General features: G+C 46.0%; 1 protein-coding gene across 1 annotated transcript in view; it reads right to left on the bottom strand.

Moving 5' to 3' along the window:
* The window catches only part of CFAP46 (cilia and flagella associated protein 46), a 351,236-nt gene that overhangs the window by 268,431 nt on the left and 58,692 nt on the right, over positions 1–24,113 (bottom strand). Inside the window, exons 9-12 of the mRNA XM_088476936.1 lie at positions 22,776–22,889; positions 21,098–21,197; positions 9,158–9,256; positions 2,425–2,615 (exon numbers count right to left, since the gene is read on the bottom strand). Of these exons, the coding sequence (XP_088333062.1) occupies positions 2,425–2,615; positions 9,158–9,256; positions 21,098–21,197; positions 22,776–22,889 (504 nt within the window). The remainder of the gene's footprint in view (positions 1–2,424; positions 2,616–9,157; positions 9,257–21,097; positions 21,198–22,775; positions 22,890–24,113) is intronic.

The following is a 24,113-nucleotide window of genomic DNA, read 5'->3' as shown; positions in this document are numbered from 1 at the left end:
ACACTGTCAGTGGCAAACGCAGGATTCTGAGGGGGGTTTCCAAATTCTTGGTTACCGAACCAATGAAAAAACATCTAGACACAGATAGATAGATAGATAGATAGATAGATAGATAGATAGATAGATAGATAGACAGACAGAAACAGCCTTCACAGGATTTAGGACCACTATAGTAAAATATACCACTAAGCCTAGGACGGGGTACACACACATTGACTGACACAGACACACACTTCTATCACTAAAAAACATGATTGCAGCAGGCAAATAAATACAGCCAGCATGATTTATTAAACACCCCCCCTGTCCCCAGTAGTGGTTCCCCTATGCAGTGCCCCTTATACAGTGCCCCCTGTAGTGCCCTTATGCAGTGCCCCTAGTGGTGTCCCTTATATAGTGCCCCCAGTAGTAGTCCCTCCTATGCAGTGCATCCAGTAGTGGGCCCCCTATGTAGTGCCCCTTATATAGTGGCCCCCTATGTAGTGCCCCTTATATAGTGCCCCCAGTAGTGGTCCCACCTATGCAGTGCCCCTTATATAATGCCCCCAAGTAGTGCCCCCCTATGCAGTGCCCTTTATATAATTAGTACAAAGACACACACAAAAAAAGAAAAACACCACTTACCTGAATTCCCGCTCACCAATGTCCAGTCCTCTGTCCTCCCGGCCTGCTCTGCACTATGGGAGAGATGTCATGACGTCTCTCCCATTACCCACTGCGGGAGCCGGAAGGTGGAGCTCATGAGTGAGCTCCAGCCCGGCTCCCTCCATGGGCGCAGCAGCCAATGAGAGTCTGTCTAACTCTCATTGGCTGCTAAAACAAACACACAGCCGCCCGCGCCAGTGGCGGTGTATTTGTCACTGTGTAGTGCGGACCGCACTACACAGGGGGTTTCTGGGTACTCCGTGTGTGCCTGACTGTGATAGCAGAGAGCAAAAATACATATGAGGCATTCTGTACACAATGAATTCTGTGCTCAATATAGTAACATACATACATACATATATAATGTCTAGTAAAAATATATTTTCACATAAAACATTAAAAGAATTACAGAGCATAAAATTACTGAAAGCTATACTAAATAGGAAGCTAATAAGTTTGTATCAGAGAGCCTGATTTTCTATGCTAATGCTGCCTCTGCTATGTATGTGAACACAGCTGCAATACGAAAATATGCGAATGTCGCAGCCACCGGGAGGTGTACTGAGACGCTCATCTGTGGCTTGGCAAATCCAAGCATCTGCATAAAATGTTGCTGCGTCGGTTGCGGATCATTCCATTATCACAGTCCTGAGTGAGTCTATGGTCCCGCAGAATGAGCGTGGGAATTGAGACGCCAGCGCCATGTTTTCTGCGTACGGGATTGCAGATGCAGGGTGTGACACGCCTGTGTTCTTTGGGAATGATTCAGCATGGATCGCAATTACATGTGAGTTAGCATTGCGATCGATTTCACGATCACTGGCAGAGTGAGTGATAGGCTGTCAGCATTTGGGGGTGGTGACGGGGGAGTGGTCAGAGAAACGCAGGCGTGCCTGTCCATTTGAACGCCTTTTCATACACAGCTTCAGTACTAACTGCGTGCAACAGACCTGTAATTGTGCCTGAGGGACCGATGGTACTCGATGTTCCCGATGTATACGCAGGAATGCAAGGTATTACGGATTTGAGATAGCGGTAGTGGGCGTCTCTATGCTGGCTGTGCGACGGCTTTGCGATTGCATTCATTAGCATATTTTCAGTGTGTAATAGCTGCTGCGATCGCCAGAGCGATCCCTGCTGATCCAGGCCCTTTGTCGCCACTCCCCGTTACCTCCCCCAAACACTCCTAGACTGTCAGTCACAATGCGAGTAAAAAGTAACTGCAAGCGATCACGGTAATGTACCTTGATGCATGCACCGTGCGAATTATATGCATATGCAGATTGCCGATTATCGTTCAACTGCAAAAACATCGGCATAGCATTCTCCCCCCAATGATTTCAGCTACTGCCAATCAAACTCTTACAATGTAAACATGGGCTACAGAGGCAGCCGTTCACCAATGACATTTCAAGATCTCAGAGTAGAATGGCAGATAGAAGAGCAATGTCTGCAGGATGTGTGATGTTCACAAATCTGCAGCTACAAAACGTAGCTGCAAGGGGAGATAAAACACATAGAAACACTTATTATACCATCATCCCAAATATAAATGATTCTAGGGGGATTCTAGAGTTTTTAGAAATGAGTTTTAGAAGTGATGTTGCCCAGAGCAACCAATCAGATTCTACTTAACATTTAACTAGCACCTTCTAGAAGATAATAGCAAGAATCTGATTGGTTGCTATTGGCAACATCACTTTTAAAACTCACTTCTAAAAACTCTCACTTTAGTAAATTAACCCCTAGAAATCCAGCTTTAAAAGACAAAATACTTGCCTATCAATGCATTCTAAAGCCTCAGAAACAGTCACTAAAGGCTTCTTCAAGTGTTTGCGCAGATTATGTTGCAGTAAGGGCAGACAAAGATTCCACTGCACTGTGCACACGTTCTGAATGCTGGGAGGTTCCCCTAGATGGACAGCGTCTTGTAAGGTTGATTCTAGCCTCCTTATAATTCGTAGCTGTGCCTGTGAAACACATAAGTGCCTTAGGTGATCTGTTATCAGAAATGATCAAGCTGCCAACATGGACAAACTAAATAATAGGTAGTGTATACAGTAGCAGGCATTTGCAAATCCATATAATGGCCCCCATACTGCGTTACTAAGATCCGGAGATGCCGGGTCAGTGGATCGGTGAAATCCAACATGTTGGATTTGACGGATCTATCGATCATGGTCAAAATATGATCGTGATTTGCAAATTGGTGAAAATGAACATGTATAATTTTATCGCAGAACGTCGATGGCCGCCGGCCGGCACTTCCGACTGGCGGATTGGCATTTCCGATCCCATTGCAGGATCCGACAATCTGCCTTAAGATTCAGAGGGGCTGCTTCTGGTCTGACTGATAGCAAAGCAAAAAAAAGCAAACAACTTTGTATTTGGAAAAAACCATAATGCAATGCAAGGGGTGCAATTACATTTATTATTTTTGCATGCAGGGTAAATACCGACTGCTTTTGCATGCAGCCCACAAAATGCTAAACAGCTTTATTTTTACACTGCCATCATATTTAGGTTTGGACACAACCATCCCAAATTTAAATCTCTCTGCACATTTTAATTCGTCCCCACCTGCAGTGCAGCCTGGTTTTTGATAAGGTGTAAAGTTACAATACTTGCTCTTTTTTGCTTTAGATGTATGGTACATAGAACAATTAGCCTTTGCTGTGCATCTTTTTTTTCTCAACAGTGACCTTCATATTATTTCCAGTAAAAGACAAGAAAGGTAATATTACTGACTACTGTAGTTGAGAAATATGGCCCTCATTCAGAGTCACTCGCTAGCGGCAGTACGCTCGTTCCGAGCGATGTTCGCACATCTGCGCATGCGTACGGTTTTTAGTACGCATGCGCGAACCAGTCAGTGCGGCCGAAAATCATTTGTACGCAATATAGCGAGTGCCTGCTATTTTGAGTGACAGAATGAGGCATATGTGGGTGGTAACAGGGGAAGGTGCTTGAAAACGGGGAGTGGAGATCCGTTCGCAGGCGTGCTTAAAGGTCAAAACGGGCGTTTTAAGGGAGTGCATAATTAATACAGCAGCGTCATTGACCATGTCACTTGGTTTTTTTTAACTCAGAACTGCTCGCAAAATAGCGGTTGAAAACACCAACCACAAGAATAGCGAGCAGTTCATATGCTGTACGATGTACTCGATTAATCTAATAAATAGCGGACATGACGTATGGTGCGTGCGGCCAGGGGGCGTTTTTATCAAATAAACGAGCGTATGTTTTGCTCGCTCGTTCAGACTTAGAGGTGTGAACAGACTGCAATTTGCGAACGGATCATTTGAATAGCCACCCCTTGTTTTTGAACGAACGACCGCAAATAGCGAACGGCTCTGAATCAGGCCCTATGTTTGTTAAAGGTCTCCTTCATGAGAGACTCCACAAATTAATAAATGTTCGCTTCCAGAGTGGCAGGGGGCCACTGTAGGAGGGGAAGTTGGGGGGTGGGGGGGTAATACACATCATAATCATAGCACCACAGAGAAGAGATAGGGTTACGATTCACTTAGAATAGCATCATCACATCCCCTTCTCTGCCATTTCACTATGAAGTGTGCGGGAGGGACCTGCTCTCTCAGGAATATGTGGGGCTCCCCACCTCAGCCTGTTACCCATCTCTACATGACCACCTCAAAACACCAAACTTAACCATATGCCATATCACCCACAACCAGGGCCGTAGCTAGGACGGTGCAAAATGTGCAACTACCCAGGGCACCGAAACACAGTGGGCACAGCCCGGTGGTAGCTTGTCAGTTTTATCTACCTGCCAATATAATTGTTTGGATTATATATGGGATTTTGGCTGCGGTTTATAAGGGTATTAGAAGTCCATGACTATGTAAAGACAAAAGGCCACAGACTAAGGGTCTGATTCTGAGGCACACTCAGAGGCACATGCAGCAACATCAAATGGCAGTCGCCCAACTGCGAAATTATGTAAATGCAGCTAAACACTCCTTCCCTGGTGTACAGTACATCTGTGCTGCCGAATGTCTACGGGCTGAGACGCCCACTTTCAGCATCTGTAATGGTTGGTGCGTTCTTAAACACCATCAGCCACACCATCGGGACATGCCTGGATTTTTAACTCTCACCGCTGTTTATTAAATCTATAATGTCGGAGATATCACAGTAAGCTCTGGGGTTTACCAGTTAACCACTGTCCTTATAGTTCCCCATTAACCGGCGATATGGAGCTATTTATGAAGCCCTGAAAGAGCTTAGCTTCTCACAGCTGGTCTCCGCTAGATAACGCCATACATGTTATCTTCTTGTCAGTATAGCAAAAGGCAAGGCCAGAGGGGGATCTTCTGATCCCTACGCTGTAAGCTTTCCAGGCAAACAAGAGCAGCAGTACAATCGCAGAAGTACAGTAATTGCTATCATTGCACTTAATCAGATGTCCTGACCCGAAAAGAGTTGCTTGAATCACTGCAAATAGAAGTGATAAGAGACATTATGAAACATAATAAATTGATAAATATGGTGTCATGGAGTAGAGGTGAATGAAGGGTATTACAGTGGGTAAGGTATGGTGGTCAGGGAGTGGAGGTGAGTTAAGGGTATTACAGTGGGTAAGGTATGGTGGTCAGGGAGTGGAGGTGAGTGAAGGGTATTACAGTGGGTAAGGTATGGTGTCACGTAGCAGGGGTGAATGAAGGGTATTATAGTGGGTAAGGTATGGTGGTCAGGGAGTGGAGGTGAGTGAAGGGTATTACAGTGGGTAAGGTATGGTGTCAAGGAGTGGAAGTGAGTGAAGGGTATTACAGTGGGTAAGGTATGGTGCCAGGGAGTGGAGGTGAGTGAGGGGCATTACAGTAGCTGAGGTATGGTGCAGTGGCGTAACTAGGGGGTTGGCTGGAGCTTGTGCCCGGGGCGCCATTGGACTGTAGGAGTGGGGTGGGGTGGGGGGTTGGGGCACCGCCGGCCGCGGTCCAGGTCCGTGTTTTTTTTTTCAGTCAGTGTAGTGCGGACTGCAGTCCACACTATACAGTAAACACTGACACCGCCGCCAGGTACTGTAATACACTCGTGTGTTTGTTTTAGCAGCCAATGAGAGTCAGACAGACTCTCATTGGCTGCTGCACCCACGGCCGGAGCCGGGCTGGAGCTCACTCATGAGTGTCAAAACACCCGCAGTGGGCGAAGGGAGAGACGTCATGATGTCTCTCCCATAGTGCCGAGAGGGAGGACGGAGGAACGGATGGCGACGGGCACAGGAATTTAGGTAAGTATTGTGTTTTGTGTGTCTTTGTGATATATGTAAGGGGCACTATTGGGTGCACTGCATAGGGGGGAACCACCACCTGGGGCACTGCATAGGGGGGACCACTACTGGGGGGCAGTGCCATATTAAGGTTCCCATGGGCCTGAACCTGAAATTTACAAAGGGCATATTGTGTGTCACTGCAGGAGGTGTGACAATCGCTGCAGTAATGTAACAAATGATGTGGTGTGGGTGTGGTCTACACTGGGAATGTGGCCTGTGCCATGGGTGTGGCTATCTTCATGGAGGGCATAGCTAGCGTCTACCTTCAACCACTTTATAGTTTAAGTGGTAACCTTCATATTTATCGAAAAAGTAATTTATTAGGATTTTTGTATATTATTATTATTAGTGGATCTAATGTTACCTTTCATGTTTATTGCAAAGCAAAAGTATGTATTTGAAAAATCCACCCCTTGTACTTATAAATATTTCCAATAGACCCAAAATATTTTAAATAAGATATGTATACAAACATACTATATGCACACATGTATATAAATACAACACACATATGTATACATAAATATGTCCCTCCAGAGCATACATGCCTACCTTTCAATTTTCCTCCCCAGGAGAAGCCCGGGGAAGAGAAGCAGGTGGGTGGCGATGAAGGGGGGGGCTGACGTATTGAGTCATTAAGCCCCGCCCCTCATGGTAAATTGTAGCGAATAGCGCATATTTTAATAGGGAGTGGGTCCAAATGACGCGATTCTTGTAGAATTGCGTCATTAAGCCCCACCCCTACTCGAGGACCCGCGATTGCCATGAAAGTTCTCCACAATCTACCCACTTCACTAGGAAGTGGGCAGGAATGTGGGAGAAGTGCCTACTCTACTGGGGATGCAGGGGGTTTACCCAAAAAATCGGGAGCCTCCTGCGACTTCCGGGAGAGCTCCAAAGTTTACATATTATAACGATAACAAACCTGACTAGAATTCAAATGATCTACCTCACTCTCAACTCTCTCAGGTGACAGGGCTCAGTCAGTCACAAGGAGGCCGGCTTGATGGAGCTGCTCTGTAGTGCCGGATTAACGACAGGGCAGAGTGGGTGTTAATCTCGGAGCCCATACATATGGAGGGGCCCCCCACACATAGTCCTTACAGCGCGACTGTGCAGTGCAGCTGGAACTCAGCGGGGCAGCATGCCTGAGCTGTAACATAACTGCAGCAGAGGGGATGGGATGGTGAGCATGGGGGAGGGGGGGGATCGTAGGGGGAGACCATTAACCCTAATCAAGGACCTGCTGCTCTGCCTTTGTGTGCTGATACTGGGCCTGATTCAGCAGTGCACACAAGTGTATGGCTGAAAGCAGATTCCCAATTATCGGGAATCTGCACGTGCGCAGGACCCATTCTGTGAGTGTGCAGAATGGGTCCTGCTAAAACGCACTCAAGCCCTTAAATGCCTCTGCCTGATTTTACTATGTAAAATGGAAACTTTTCTATTATATACTAACATAGCTGTAGCTAAAGCGATACGGAATGTGCAACCACAAAGGGTCACTACTATCACCTCCAAGAAGTGTGTGTGTGTGTGTGTGTGTGTGTGTGTGAGGGGTGCAGTGTTGTCACTAGCCTGGGGCCCCAAGGGGGAGACTCAGTTAGCTGCAGGTTGAGTTGGGCAACCTGTTCCCGGGGTAAAGTGTCGGAGCTATTCAATCACAGACCCGAGACCAACACGTGAACATACCCGAGAAAGCAGCTAAAGCTCATACCTCCTGAGAGCGCACGCGATAACTGCTGCCTCGGGGCTATTCGAGGGCTGATCACGGGTATGTAATTGGACAGCTCTTGGCACCTTTGCTGCGGGAACAGATGCGTGACTCAACCAGCCTCTAAATTAATCTGCCTTTATGAACAGTAGACAAAGTAGATCCCCTAACTTGTGGGACAGGAGTAAAGGCCAAACAAGGGCCAAGCATAAACATATGTCCTCTAAGAGTACTGAGAGGTTAAATATTGAATTGTACATTTAAAATCTTTTCTTTATATTCACAATGTTGTAATTATTTGAAATGTATTTTACCACCACACGTGAAGTATTGTGTAGTTATTTTTATGTGACCGTTCTCATTCACTGCTTTTATTGCTGCGATTTACAATAATGCTATTTCTGTGGCACAATGATGGTAAAGCACAGCAAAACGAAACAATACAAAAAGTAACTCTTCAACGTGAGAATGTGATAGATTTACATGTCTGTATGTTTTACAACTTGTAAAAAAAGTGTGGTTTTAGGGCCTGATTTAGCAGTGCATGTAAGTGTACTGTGAACGCAGATTCCTGATTATCGGGAATCTGCGCGTGCGCAGGACACATTCTTCGTGTGCGCAGAATGGCTCCTGCTAAGACGCACGCAAGTCGTTGAATGCCTCTGCCTGATTGACATACACAGCTGTTTATTAACTCTCATGATTAATGAAACAATACATGAGGCTGAACATAGCAGTATTTCAGGAGAAACAGAGAAATGTTTATTTTAATAAAAACTGTGGTACTAGTATGGTAGGAGGTTGGTCTCTTATGTGACGTCTATACTTTGGCACAGTGCGCCTTTGGAGAGGTTTCCGCATCTCTGACACCTAAGGATGTGTCCATGTACATCTATCCTCAAATCATGCCCAATAGCATTAGTCGCAGTGCCCCAAAAGCGGCAGCATGATTGACAGGCTGCTGGAGTTAGAGGGCAGCAACAGGTGGCGTACTGAAGTCAGTAGCTACGTTCTTGGATGCAGTTTCGCTTGCCCCAGCAGCGTGATTTCGCTGGACATCCGGAGTATCCTTAGGTTTACTCCGGTGTCCGATGTTCACGCAGTTGATCTGAAGCTGCGACATTGGACGCAGCAGCGGATCGGAGAAGCCGGTAGTGAGCGTCTTTCTATTTAAGAAGTATCGGAGGCGAAATTACTGCTCAATAATGAATCAGGCCCTTAGTACACGATTAGCAAATTAAGATACGAAATTCAGGAAAATGTACTCATGCATGTAAATGTGTGATTTAGCCCCAGAATCGCAACATCACTGTTGACTGATTTTCATCAATTTTAAATCAAAATAAATCGACCTTTAGTAAATATACCCCTTAATGATCCTCAAAATGAGACACATTACACAAAAATTTACAAAAGTAGAACCACCTGCCCTCAAACCAGCATGCATGTCATAACGACTAGTTATGCTATAAGGCAAACATGAGCACAAAACACGCTGTAAATACCTCTACAACACTTTTGGTGTACGTCTCAATTCGAGGGCCAAGCTTCAGAACCTCAAGCTGACTCTGAAGACACTGTATGGCTACAAGAGTTCTTGGATCCTGTAACATAGTGGAACATGAGTTTAAATTACGAAATGCTTCATATAGGAAGAAATTGGATTTTTGTACTCACCGTAAAATCCCTTCCTCAAAGTCCATCTAGGGAACACTGCAGTTAGCCATTACATGTGGGTTAGAGGTCTAAGTATAGGAGCTTGGAACTGAACTGGTGAAGAAAAGAACAAACGAAAACCCCGCCCCCTCTAACCCCTCCCACCTGCACATCACCTCAGTTTGGGCGTTAAGCAAAGGTACATAGAGGAAGCAGAAATCAATTAACAGAAAAACAAAACTAGAGAAGGACAATGGCCCGTATTATACAACAACAACATATCAGGAAGGGATTGCAGTGTTCCCCAGTGGACTTCAAGGAAATGATTTTACGTTGAGTAAAAAAATCCAAATTTTCTCTATCATCCATCTGGGGAACACTGTGGTTAGCCTTTACATGTGGAACCTCCCAAAGCAAGCTAACAATGGGGGGGAAACGGCTGGTAGGGCCGCACGAAGAACCTTACGTCCAAAACTGGCGTCCCCCATACCAAAAGTATGGAACCAGTAGAACTTAGTGAAGATATGCACACAGGACCAGGTCACTGCTCTGCACAGCTGCTCCACTAAGGCCCCATGGCGTACAGCCCAAGAGGCTCCAACTGCGCAGGTAGAATGGGCTCCGAGAGAATCCGGAACATTGAAAGATATGTAGTAGTGAGTCACCGAGCACTTGGGCCAAGAAGCAGGCCAACCCCTCTTCTGAACATCGAATAAGACTAAGAGTAAATCTGTATGCCATAAATCCAAGTAAATACGGAGAGCTCAAACCTGTTATGTGCAACTCTTTGGTAATTTCTTACCACAATTCTTACCACAAAAAACATGCAAAATATATAACCAGACATTGCTTAGGTTTGGAAGTCTTCTCTGGCTTCCATGACATGTTGTCACAGTAAAAATATTTTTTCCATTGCCTAAAACTTTAAATTACAGGAGAAGTGAAGGGAAAAACAGTAATTAAAATAGCTGCCTAGCCAAACAGCCCACTGAGTATTAATGCAGTCCGTCAATTATAAATACGCAGCCTGGTAACTACAGCTGCAGAAAGTACAAAAAATTGTTAATATACAGTGCCCAGCACCGATGCACAGTGTCCCCACAGCGCTGACGCTCTCTCTAAGATGGTGCCTGCAGGGACAACACAGTTATTGAGGGCGAAGTCGCGCGCAGTGCTGTAAAATGGAGCCCTGCCTCCGCAGCAGATCTAACTCCTGAGCCACGGCCGCTGAGCAAGAAGAAAAGGACACTGCTTCCCTTAGTGTAGCCAGCCTGCGGCATGCAATACACGGAGTCGCGGTCCAGCACTAACAATCATGCTGCGACCGCACTCCTCCTGACAGCGCCTCCTCGTACCACTGTCGGTAAGAGGGAGCCCATAGCCTGTTAAAACCGGTTCAGTGACCCCACAGAGGCAAAAATGGGAGTGGGCTGTGACTAACACCCACTCCCTAGCGCACTGAGGGCCTGATGCTGAGCGCTCGCAAACGGGTCGATGTTGCCCTAGTGCGCATGCGCACGACGGAGGGAGCTCCGTCTTGTGCATGCGCGAGACCCAAATAGTGACGGCCAAGCCGTCGCTATGGGTCTCGCACCAAAGGGGGCGTGCTGTCGATGGTGAGTGACAGCATGCCCCTTTTGGTGAGCGTGCCCGGGGGCGTTGCTGCCCAGACATGGGAAAGCCTACCGTCTGGGGCCGGCCCCACTGACAACACTAGTGATGTCAGTGGGAGTGCTTTTGGCTCTGATAGAGCCAAAAGCACTCCAGGCTTGCAGCGGACGAGACCCTACCGCAAGGGTCTCATCGCAAGCCCGATGGTCTTGACCATCGTGACCATCTTTTTGCCCGCTCGCATAAGCTCTGATAGAGCCAAAAGCACTCCGGGCTTGCAGCAGACGAGACCCTACCGCAAGGGTCACGTCGCAAGCCCGATGGTCGCGATGGTCTTGACCATCGCGACCATCTTTTTGGCCGCTCGCATAGGCTGTGGGTGGTCACCCACAGCTATGCGAGTGGCCAGGAGGCCGCTCCAATAATAGGTAGGACGGCACTGATTCAGAGCGTCCGGCTCTGAATCAGGCCCTGAGTCTCATGCTATCAGGTACTGCAGCGCTGTAGCACTGAAATCCCACGTATTCATCAAAGCATACCCTTCCACCACATACATGTGTCACCAGGTGGCTCTCCCTCCTGCCTCAGCCATCTCTAACTTCCCTACTTCCTGAACTCAGGTCCCCTTCTACACACTCATGCATCATGTCATCTGTCTGTCTCCCCTCTCACCTAGATTGTAAGCTTTGAGGAGCTGGGTCCTCCTCCCTACTGTCTCACAGCTCTCTTCTCAAGCACTTCAATGACAGCCTTCACCTTCCTAGCTGTATTGTGTATGGAGAATTGTGTTGCTAATTGTTACTTGTGCTCTTTTTATACTTTGGTTACTGCAGGGCTCGACAAAACCCGGGGGGGCCAGGTCGCCATGGCGACCAGATTTGGCTGCCTGTTGACCAGATTTTCAGCAACCCCCGGGACCCTATAGTGCGAGTGCGGTCCACACTACAGAGTAACAAACACACAGCCGCCAGTGGTGGCTGTATATTTGTTATAGCAGCCAATGAGGGGGCACTGCATAGGGGGGGGGGCTTTACTAGGGACACTGTATGGGGGGCCACTACTGGGGCACTGTACAGGGTGGGCTGCTACTAGGGGAAATGCATAGCGGGGACTACTACTGGTGTCACTGCATAGTGGGGACTACTACTGGGGGCACTGCATAGGGGGACTACTACTGGGGGCACTGTAGAGGGGGGATTGCTACTGGGGGCACTGCAGAAGGGGGATTACTACTAGGGGCACTGCACAGGGGGGGACTACTACTGGGGGCACTGCAGAGGGGGATCACTACTGGGGGCACTGAATGGGGGTGCCCAAAGCATATTCTTGCATCTGGGCCCACCACTCTCTGGTTTGGCCACTGCCGGTGGTGGCTTTGCTTGCCCGGGTTTTTTGGCTGCGGAGGGGTGGTCTTTCTGGTGGTTGGTTGCCTGGAGAGGGGGGTTTGCTGCTCAGTAATGTGGCTGTTAGAGGGTGGTTTACTTAGGGTACCCAGTTAGTGGTGTGGCCATGAGGGTTGGTTGTCAGGGGCCTAGGTGCTCAGTAATGCTGCCCACGGGGGAAGGGGGGTCTGGCTCCTACACTTTCATCCCGGCTCCTAGGTTTTAGAAAAATTTGTCAAGCCCTGGGTTACTGTATTGTAATGTAATGTTCTGAGCACCCTGTACTGTATGTACCATGCTGCGGACCACTTGTGGCGCCCTATAAATAATATGTAATAATAATAATAATAATATAAAATATATAGATTATAAAATTAAACCTAACTAAAAGGTTAGAGAAAATAAAAATATGCCTTACTCCTTTGGCACTAAAGTAAAACGGAGGTGATGTGCAGGTGGGAGGGGTTAGAGGGGGCGGGGTTTTGTTGGTGCTTTTCTTAACCAGTTCAGTAACAAGCACCTATACCTAGACCTCTAACCCACATGTAACGGCTAACCGCAGTGTTCCCCAGATGGATGATAGAGGAATAATTATTTATAAAGATAAAAAAAAACATGGGTGAACCAATTTAGCTGTACTTACAATGTGATGCTGGAGATTGTATATGATGAGCACCTCCTCCTACTAACAACCATGTGTCTGTAACTTGTATTCTAGATGTATGGGTTTAAGCTCAAACCCATCCGATATTGTGCCCACATACATCTATCCTCTGTGCGCTAATAGTCACGCCACAACGCGGGAGCTCAGTGTGACTCAGTAGCGCAGAGCATCTTTTCGTGCATCTTTTTACCTTTAAATGCATCTTATTTGTGATGCAGATAGATAACACAAGCAGCTTCTGCTGATTACAATGATACGTAGCATGCCTATATTCTGTGTGTGACTACGGTTGTATCTGCATATACACCCGAACTCACTCAGAGAACATAGGCATGCTGCATATCATTTTAATCAGCAGAAGCTGCTTGTGCTAAGTATTTGCATCTTTGGTGAGAATAAGATGCCATTAAAAGGTAAAAAGACGCACGAAAAGAAGCTCGGCACTACCGAGTTACAACACGGTATGGCACGACTAGAATGGCTGTTTAACGCGCCAGGAGGCTAAATGTATGTGGACCCATCTGTACATTGTGAGCCATTTCAGTGTATGGCCACGATATCAGCGTTCCTCCCCTAGGAAGGAACAGGGGAAATGTGGGGCAGTTGGCTGTAGCAACACATACACTGCCAGATGCAATTATCAAAATTATCGGACACGCTGGACGATTTTGCTTGTCCGACAAACCAATAATTATTGATAGGTCGTGACAATACACTGTTCAGTTATCGTCCCGATCAAATTAATATCTGCTGATCGGGCAGATAATTCGACAGTGTATGCCCGGCATTACTGTATCCTCCATTTAAACAAGTCACACATTTATTTATTTATTTATTTATTACCAGTTATTTATATAGAGCACACATATTTCGCAGCGCTTTACAGAGAATATCTTACCATACACATCTGTCCCTGCCCCAGTGGAGCTTACAATCTATATTCCCTACCACATGCTCGCAAACACATACACACTATGGTCAATTTTGAGGGGAGCCAATTAACCTAGCAGTATATTTTTGGAGTGTGGGAGGAAACCGGAGTACCCGGAGGAAACCCACGCAAGCACAGGGAGAATATACAAACTCCACAGAGTTAGGACCATAGTGGGAATCGAACCCATGACCTCAGTGCTGTTAGACAGTAACGCTAACCATGTGTAAAAACTTGTAACATAATATACAAAATGTTATTCTTTGTTCCTCTGCCCCTTCTGAATTATTAACATGCTAGCTTGATGTAAACATTTCAGTTTATTAATGTCACACACAGAGGTATAGACCGATACATTCATTTAAATGAATGAAGTGCTCAGTGCATTGAAAGGGCTTACACAATGCACACAATATTTTAATGCAATAGCAACACTCTGGGCCAGATTCAAACCCGGTCGCAAGCGCTGAGCGCTCGCAACCGGGTCGATGGTGGCCCAGAGCGCATGCGCAAGATGTAGCCGGCTCCGTCGTGTGCATGCGTGAGACCCGGATAGCGACGGGCAATCCGTCGCTCCGGGTCTCGCACCAAAGGGGGCGTGCTGTCGATGTCCTTTGGTGGGCGGGCCGGGGGGGGTGGCTGCCCAAACGGAGGCATTCCCATGAGAACGCCTACCATTTGGGGGCGGCCCCACTGACATCACAAGTGATGTCAGTGGGAGAGCTTTCGGCTCTGTTTGAGCCGAAAGCTCTCTGGTGCTTGCGGCCACGAGACCCTACCACAAGGGTCTCGACGCAAGCCCGATGGTCGCCATGGTCATGACCATCGCGACCATCATCCTGGCCGCTCACATTAGCTGTGGGTGGCAACCCACAGCAATATGAGCGGCCAGGAGGCCGCTCCATAAAAAAAAAAAAAAAAAAAGACGCCCTGATTCAAAACGAGTGCTCTGTCAGAGCGTCCGGCTCTGAATCAGGGCCTCTGTTCTGTTGTACGCAGTCCTAGAAAACACATGTGCCATTTTAACGCTCTCATGATCAGCTGACCAGTGCTATCATGGACATCACTCACCTGAAATTAATACAAAAAGAGCTGACAACCTAGTGTAGTTTGCCTCAAAAGAGAAGGAGTTTCTGCAACACAGGGCGGTAGCACAAGTTCTGCCATTGTGTAGCCCACGGTAGCCTACAGACTGTCAGACATCCTTTTATCAAGCTACATCTCAACTGCACACAGTAAATAATTCATTTGGTACATTATCCCTTTTATTATTCCTGTGGGTCTGCACAGGTCTTAGAATGTCTTCAATATAAAGCAAATGCCTTTTTTTATTTGACTTATTGTTTACTAACACCAAGCAGTGAATGCTATCATTTCTCATGATAAATTGGCTACATTGTATCATTGTCCTATTTGTTTTTCTCAGAACAATGTTTCATTTTCTCAAACCCAGCAATATGACGCTAATCCTTTATGCAGAGAAATATTGTTCTCTCTACAGAATACATTTAATTTTATTGGACATTTACAGAAAATTCCCTAGTTACTAGTCATCACAATAAAATAAATGATTTATTGTATTATTATTCCTACATCACAGATGACATGTTGTTCCCAGCCACTATCGCTGACAACACACACTTTATGCCTACATTACTGTACATTGTGTTTCCTCAGCAATTGTGTAACTGAAGGCCCCGAGATGCCCTTACAGCAAAAGGGTCTCCAAGTGACTTGAAACTACAAGTCCCAGCAATTTATGTTTGCTGGAGGCCAGCAGGCCATGTCGGAGTTGTAGTAATACCTGGGTATGTAAATATTGCAAATACTAATACACATACAACTATGTATCTGATATATATGGAAGTCTATTACATGTATTATGTATTTTATAATCCTATTAAGTAAGATGAATGCACAGTTTGTAGATTGGTGTAGGAGTGAAGCAAGGGGCATATTAAGAGAAGAGGGGCCCCGTGTGCATTCGTCGTCCGGGCCCCGTTCTCTCTCCCTGGCGGCCGGCAGCAGACTGACCGCAGCAGTAGACCCTGGGCATGACCGCGCCATTTTCCCGGCGATTTCCCCACTGCGCATGTGAAGCTGCTTCCACAGAAGGTACTGTAGCTGTACAGCTGAGATGCACGGGATGATGTTCCATGGTTCATTTGTATGCAAGTCAGTAGCCAGACACAGGAAGTGCACAGTGCCCTGCAGAAATATTAATTTCTCCTCTGTGCTTTTGGGTGTGGATCATAAGGTCTATATTGTCTAGTGTAAGACAATGTTTGGGTAGACAATGGAAGATAGACAGGCAATAGATAGACAGGGACTGAAGGTCGACACACTAAAGGTCGACTGGTGACAAGGTCGACAGGTACTGAAGGTCGATAGGCAATAGGTCGACAGGTACTGAAGGTCGACAGGCAATAGGTCGACTGGGACTGAAGGTCGACAGGGACTGGAGGTCGACACACTAAAGGTCGACAGGTATGAAGGTCGACAGACAGTAGGTCGACAGGGACTAAAGGTCGACATGGTCAGAAGGCCGACACACTAAAGGTCGACTGGTAACAAGGTCAACATTCATATAGTCAAATGGTCAACACATTTTTTTTTTTTTTAGGATTAGTGTCAGGGTTAGGCACTTATGGTGCATACACACGATCAGATTTTTCCTTCAGATATGAACGATAACGATTTAAAAATCGTTCAGTCGTTCATATCTGAACGAAAATCGTTCATATCTGACATGCCTGAACGACGGACGATCAACGATGCGCGTTCCCGTTTGTCAGATAACGATATCTGACATCTGATGGGTTTGCAGTCAGACTTGGACGATTCCATTCATTTTAATGCAGTCAAAAATCGTTCAATCGTTCAAATCGTTCAAAACTTTGGTAAAATCGTTCAAATCTTTCAAATCGTTTAATCGTTCAGTCGTTCATCTGACAAATCTGACAAGTCTGACAAATCTGACCGTGTGTACGCTCCATTACTCCGACGGTTAGGGTTAGGCACTTACTCCGACAGGTCGACTAGTAACAAGGTCGACACTCATAGTCAAATTGTCAACACTATTTTTGTTAGGGTTAGGGTCAGGCACTTACTCCGACGGTTAGGCACTTACTCCGACGGGTCGACTAGTATTAAGGTCAACAGGTATGAAGGTCAACAGACAGTATGTCGACACTCATATAGTCAAATGGTCGATACTTTTTTTTTTTTTTTTTAGGGTTAGGGTTTTAGGGTTAGGCACCAGGAGGGAGGGTTAGGGTTAGGCACCAAGAGGAGGGTTAGAGTAAAGATTAGGGCTAAAAAACAAAACAAACCATGTGTCGACCATTTGCATGTAGACCATATAAGTGTTGACCTAATGACCATGTCGACCTTCAGTACATGTCAACATTATCGGTCGACCTTTAGTGTGTCGACCTTCAGTCTCTGTCGACCTACCGCCTGTCGACCTTCATACCTGTCAACCTTGTTACCGGTCGACCTTTAGTGTCGACCTTCAGTCCGTCGACCTACTTACCAGTCGGCCTTTAGTGTGTCGACCTTCTGACCCTGTCTATCTATTGCCTGTCTGTCTATCGTCCATTGTCTACCCAAACATTGGCTATCTAGACTATGTAGACCTATTGACCGGATACCGTGCTTTTAGCCAGAGTGATGGTATATGGGCTGTGCTATGTGCTCAGAATATATGGGTCTTCTTCATGAGCATATCCCACACTATTATCACGTACATAATAACAACATGCAGCAATAAACTCGTCATTAAACTTGTGCTATCTTCACTGCCCACATTTCCCCATTTACCACCATTACAGACTGTGAACATCCTAAAAATGACTGATCCCTTCCAGCATGATTAGATCCTGCTAGTGTGGTCATGAGAAGATCACATGCACACTCAGGCCAATAGCAGTCACATTGGTGCTGATGCGGAGTTGGATGGAACTCTTTGCACGGATGCATATAGCGAGTTTTAACTTATAGTGTATGCGCAAAAGCAATTTTGCGTATCACCGTCCGATTCTTAGCCGGGACTGTCATTGTGTGGGGTGGGAACAGTGTGGAAACAATGTGATCGCACTGAACTTTTCTGTCTTAGTGGGAGTGTACAGATGTGTCCACATACACCTACTGTAGCCTCGATACGCCATGCGGCGCGAGAAGCCTGTCGCACGTGAGCTGTGCTGAGCGCTGTAGCGTCTTTTTTTAATCGTTTTCACTTGAATGTGTGTCTTATACCCCTTTCAGACAGAGGTTTGGACCTGGATGTTTCAAGGGCAAGCCAGGTCAACCCGGATCTTTTCTTTGTGTGAAAGGGTCTACCTGTGTCCAAAGTCCCAGGTCCACGACCCTGGTCGCTGCCAGTGTTATTCCCGGGTAGGCTGCAGTGTGAAAGATACGACCCAAAAGGATCTCATTGGCGGCTCGGAGCGCTGACACTCACTTTTCATGACTCTGAGCCTGTAACAAAATACTCACTTGTAATGACTCACATTTTGCAGGGCTGACATGAGGTCCAGTGTGAAAGGGGTTGACCAGGGAATAACCCAGAACCAAGGTGCAGTGTGAAAGGGGTGTAGAAGCTGTGACCTGGGTTCAACACGTGTTCAATAGCGCGTGTAAAAGCAGGGTCGAAGCCCCAGCTTCTGTCTGAAAGGGGTATTAGTTGCAACACGATGCAACAGAACCGTTCCATAAGACTGCACTGATTGATTTGATATGCGACACATATCTGTATATCAGTATGCGACGAGGAGTCTGAATCATAGCACTTCATATACAGATTCAGACTCAGGCCCTGATTCAGACCCGCTCTCTAGATGCGGACGCTCGCTCACAGCGTATGCAAATTCAGCTAAGTGACGTCAAGGCAGGCGATCGCACGGCAAGGCATAAGCACGCCCACTATGTATTGACGAGCGATCACTTTGTGTATGTAGACGCCCATCAGCCTGTCTTAAGACGCCCACTTGCGCACGTCATCTCCAGGAAGTGTATGCAACCATCGGTACATCGGAACTGACAGTAGCGTTTGCGGTTGACTGTACCCTACTGCAAGCACTGCGAGCACTTCAGTGTATAATTCAACCAGGTGACGCGTACTGTGATGCTGCCTATTAATTATGAACGCCTCTGAAACGGCCTTAAGATGCTCAGGCACGCCTGCGTTTGCAACTCCACTCCCCCGTTTCCAGTGGCCTGCACCTGTTACCACCCACAAACGGCCTCTCCTGTCACTCATTCCACTGGGCTGTCTTTGCAGGGCAAGCGAGCGCATCCCGATCGCTCGTACTAGGTCGCACATGCGCACTGCGATGTACACGTATGCGCACATTAGCAAACATCGCCAGCAACGAGCGATCGATTGCTAGCGACCGGGTCTGAATCAGGCCTTCAGTCGCTTACAGATGTAAAAGTGTCGGATATCAATTAATCAGTGCAGAAACAGCCCCATTGCAACCACTTTTTTCAACGTGCATGTTAGCAATCCTAATACTGTCAATATGATGATTATAAGTCCTATTGCTGTCGCTACTGCAACGTGTGACCAGTATAAGCCACTTGTTTTTTTTTTTAAAGTTTAATGGTCCTAAATCTGCACTGTCCTATGATAAATCTCTGATAAAATGACAGCATAGTGGGACAGTGGTTATCATTACTGCTTGAAATCGCTGGAGCCATGGGTTCAATTCCAACTAGGGATATGTGGGGAGTTTGTATGTTCTCCCCATGTTGGCATGGGTTTCCCCTAAGTGCTGCTGTTTCCTCCCACATTCCTTCACCATACTAGGCTAAATTGGCTTCTTCTAACCATAGTGTGTGTGTCCATGTGAAATGGAATATAGATTGTAAGCTTGGGGCAATGACTGATGTGAATATTTAAATTACTCTCTGCAAAGCGCTGTGTAATATGTAGGCGCTATAAATATAACTTCATAAATAATCTAGAAATGGCTTGGGGAATTTGAAATACTTACAAACAATGTTTACTGCAAGAACACGGGACAGTGAGACAGTCCTGATGAAATGGGGACAGTTGAGAGCTATGGTATATTAGACAAATATACAATAATATAAAATGACAAACAAACATACACACACTGCCACTCTTGTTAAAACAATATCTGCCACTTAGGTGCTATTATACAATAAGGATTCACCCTATTTGGAGACAATTTAAAGAAATTAGCATTACATCTCAGCAAGTAATTCCATATAATACTATCTGGGAGGGCTTGGGTATGAAATCTTGGCTGTCGGGATGCTGCTGTTCAGAATACCGACAGCCAGAATCCCGAGACCCATAAGAACGGCTGGTAAGTATTTTCCCTACCCCTACCCTAACCCTCCCTCCCCGATGCCTAAACCTAACCCCTCCTCCCTGCACCCTAAACCTAACAAGTCCTCCCCGATGCCTAAACCTCACCTCCCCCTGCCCGCACCCTAATCCTAAAACTCCCTCCCCGATGCCTAACCCTAACCCCACTCCCTAACTCTAACCTCCCCCTCCCCGCACCCTAACACGTCCTCCCCGATGCCTAACCCTAACCCTCCCTCTTATGCCTAACCCTAACCCCACTACCTAACTCTAACCTCCCCCTTAACACCCCGATACTTACCGTTGGAATGCCGACTGTCAGGATCATGGTGCCGGGATCCCGACATGCCAGGATTTTGGCGCCGGTATTTAGACCGTCGGCATCCCGCACGCCGGGATGTCGACTACATCCGTCTGGGAGAGCCCAGGAAATCAATTTAGGCTGGATCGATACTACAATTAAAATGCTGGCAATATTTTCTGTACTGACGCAGAATAAAATGATACTACCTCATTAGCTGCATGTTATGTTGGGCAGCACCACAGAGCACAGTGCTCAGTATAAGACATAATAACCTGGTTTGATTTAATCTGTTATTAGTAGGAATAATGAGGATTCAATCAAATAAATCAATAGGAATATAAGAGGATCATCAATGTAATAAAGGAGAAAGATCTCTGTAATGCTAAATAAAAAACCCTTCCCTGAATAAATGCACTCTCTCTCTCTAACCCTAACACGTGCATCCAGCAACGTCCTCTTATAGCGTGAAAATAAATAATTCTTGCAAAAGAAACACATCAGAAATCACATAATAGAAAGAGGCTCACAGCGTGTAATAAATACAAAGCTTGGGAACATACATTGATATCCGCAGTCTTCAAATCAGTGATACAAGCCGCGGCAAGTTGGGTACATTTTAATTCAATTGAGAGATGTGCAAGTTCAATCAGCAGAGGAATTCTGTGGAGAAACAGAAAAATTGGACATAAAGTACATTGGAAGTGATATTTCAAAAATGAAAACTGTACATTATAAACAAAAGATACAAAATGCAATATATGTCACGTTTTGGCCTAATGGAAAAGGAATCCTAGAGCAGGCCACCATTAGCCTAGAGCATCCGATCAGTTTGCAATTTCATTCCCAATTTATTATATTTCCATGATTTATAAACCAGGGAAAGCAGAGAGGTGTCACGTCGGGTTAAAGTAAAATGTTATCCTTTGTTATTTAAGCTATTCAACCCATGACAGCGGCCGCATAGTCACAGACTGTTGGGCTGAGGGATGTGATGGATGTTACTGTCATACTTGTGAAAATCCTCACTTTTGTTGTATTACTAACACAAATAAGTAACCATTTGATGTTGGTACTCTAGAACGCATTAGAAACAGAAAAATAACAAAAAGCACTGCTGTAGAATACAATTTATGGCAATAGTAAAGAATGAAAGAATGTAAAGACTCTTGGCTGGTTCTCAAACTGCATTTGTATGCTCAGTTAACACCCAAAACATAACACAAAGCATATTGTACTACACGAAGAAACACACACCCCACTTACTCTCACAATCTGTCAATATCACTATATTGAATTTAGCAAAAACTATCCTAAGGTGTCCATAATGGTTATGTATTAAACAAAGTACATTTACGAGATATACGTACTACACATACTTACGCCTACGCCTATCAGGGGCAAGGGGGCAGCTCCTCCTCCCAAGTATTTGAGAGGGGCGCCAATCAATGCATTGCAGGGTTTCTCAGAGGCCACATCATATTTTTTTTTTCACAAGTAATATTGCTGGGTGCCAGCCTAGGAATGGAGGAGCCAAGAAGGATGGGCAGACCATGGCTAGTGACCCAGATGGAGATTACGTCCCATCCCCTCCCCTTTTAGAGGCCAAGCAGCCTCCCTGGTGGTTCCTCCTCTTCAGGATGTGCATGCCCTGCAAGACTTGTTACCCCAGGTTCGCTTTCTATTGTATAGCAGTCACAAATATTCTCTCTGTATTGTATGGCGGTCGCTATGATGCTAGATGTACTGTATGGTGGTCACTAGAGGCTCTGTTTACTGTATGGCGATCACTGGGATGCTATGTTTACTGTATAGCGATCAATGACTTCTGGCTGTGTTGCTTTATACTGTTTCTGTAGACCGTGTGTGGGGGGGTTTAATGTAATGTCAGAGTAATTATTGATGTAATTAGGATGATATTTGAATTTTGAAACACCTGGGTCTGGGGCACCTATTTTTCAAACTTCGCTCTCCCTCATGTCAAAAGCTGGTTACGCCACTGTGCCTCATCCTCGCTGCCTGAAGCTGCAAGTCACAGCATATAGTAGCATTCATTGGGAACGATGACGCAATTCCTGGTATCATGCCCCCACACCTCCCATCTACCTGGATTCTCACGGAAGGAAACTCTTCAAAGTAGAGAAGTATGAGGAATGCTAATTATAACATAGAGTTATTATATTTAATGAAATTCAAATGCAGCAGCATAGCCTATAAACCAAAACCAACAGATTAACTTACTTTTCAGAAGTGGGTAAATTCAAAGCAGGCTCTTCCTCCACAGTAGTTAATATTTTATAAATTTCATTCAGACTTGTCAAAACTTCCTTTGTTGTAACAGAGCCATCCATTTGTCTAGAACAAATAAATAAAAATACTTGTACATTTACCTTTTACACCTCCCAATCATCCTTTTTTGGAAAAGCAAATTTTTCGACAAATATAAAAATGTAATCACTGATTTTCCAGAGGCAGGTCAAAACACCAAGATGTGGGTGGGCGGAATCGGTATGATTTACCGTCGGACCCATGCCCGGCGGTTGGAATCCCGACAGCGGCATCCCGGCAGAGGAGGAAATCCCGATCGTCCAAGGTAAGTATTCTCTAACCTAATTCTAACCCCTAACCCTCCCTTAGGGGTACCTAACCCTAACCTTCCCCCCCAGTTCCTAACCCTAATTCCCCCTCTAAGTGCCTAAATCCCTGGGGATGTGCCTAATCCTAAGTCCCCCTCCGGGGTGCCTATCGCTAACCCCCCCTTCCCCTAGCCTAAACCTAACCTCCCGGGGGGGTGCCTAACCCTTAGTCCTCCCCTGGAACCCTAAACGTAACCCTCCCCACCCTGCGGCTATCCGTGCTCGCCACCCGTCGTCCCTTCGATCGGGATGCCGGGCGTCGGGCTCCCGGTATATGTCTAATGACAGGATTCGGCATATCGACGCCTGTCTTTAGACCCTTGCTGGGATATGACAGTCGGCAAGCCGGCTGTCAGGATTGGGTCCGCCGGCTTCCCGAGTGCATACCGGGTGGGCACCTATGAAAGCGCTAGGTGAAAAATAAGGTGCATTCATGTAAATCACCTTTTACTGTCTGAAAATCAGAATTATTTTTAGATTTGGAGTGTTCTTTTTTACTTGAAGTTTACCCTCAGAAATCACGCAGGAAAGCCAAGGTTACATTTTTATTGTGAAGAACCAAACGAGGTATGTCTATTAAATAACGAGACTGATTAAATAACTCATCTTTATTTATTGCTATTACAAATGTAATGTTTGTCCCCTTCAATATACTCCCCATTTGCACTAATACATCGCTGTAGTCTTATTTTCCACCGGTCGAAGTCATTGAGCAAATCAATTTCTGTTAGTTGTTTCAACATATCTGCCGTTTTCTTCTTTACAGCATCAACTGATTAAAAATGTGTCCCGGAGGGGGCGTGGCTTGGCGGCCATTTGGGGGTGGAAGTGTGCTCCAGAGGCTCTTGGACAAATATCCACTTCGGCCCATTTACCCCTAATTTGTCTGGACTAAGTGTCCCCTGAGGGCTTCCCATTAGTACCCAGTACCTGTGGGTCTCCG

This window comes from Taudactylus pleione, unplaced genomic scaffold, assembly GCF_031769625.1.
Source record: "Taudactylus pleione unplaced genomic scaffold, aTauple2 ptg000198l, whole genome shotgun sequence".
In the NCBI taxonomy this organism is placed as follows: domain Eukaryota; kingdom Metazoa; phylum Chordata; class Amphibia; order Anura; family Myobatrachidae; genus Taudactylus; species Taudactylus pleione.
Note: the sequence above shows the minus strand (reverse complement) of the source record. Positions and strands in the feature narration are given on the sequence as shown.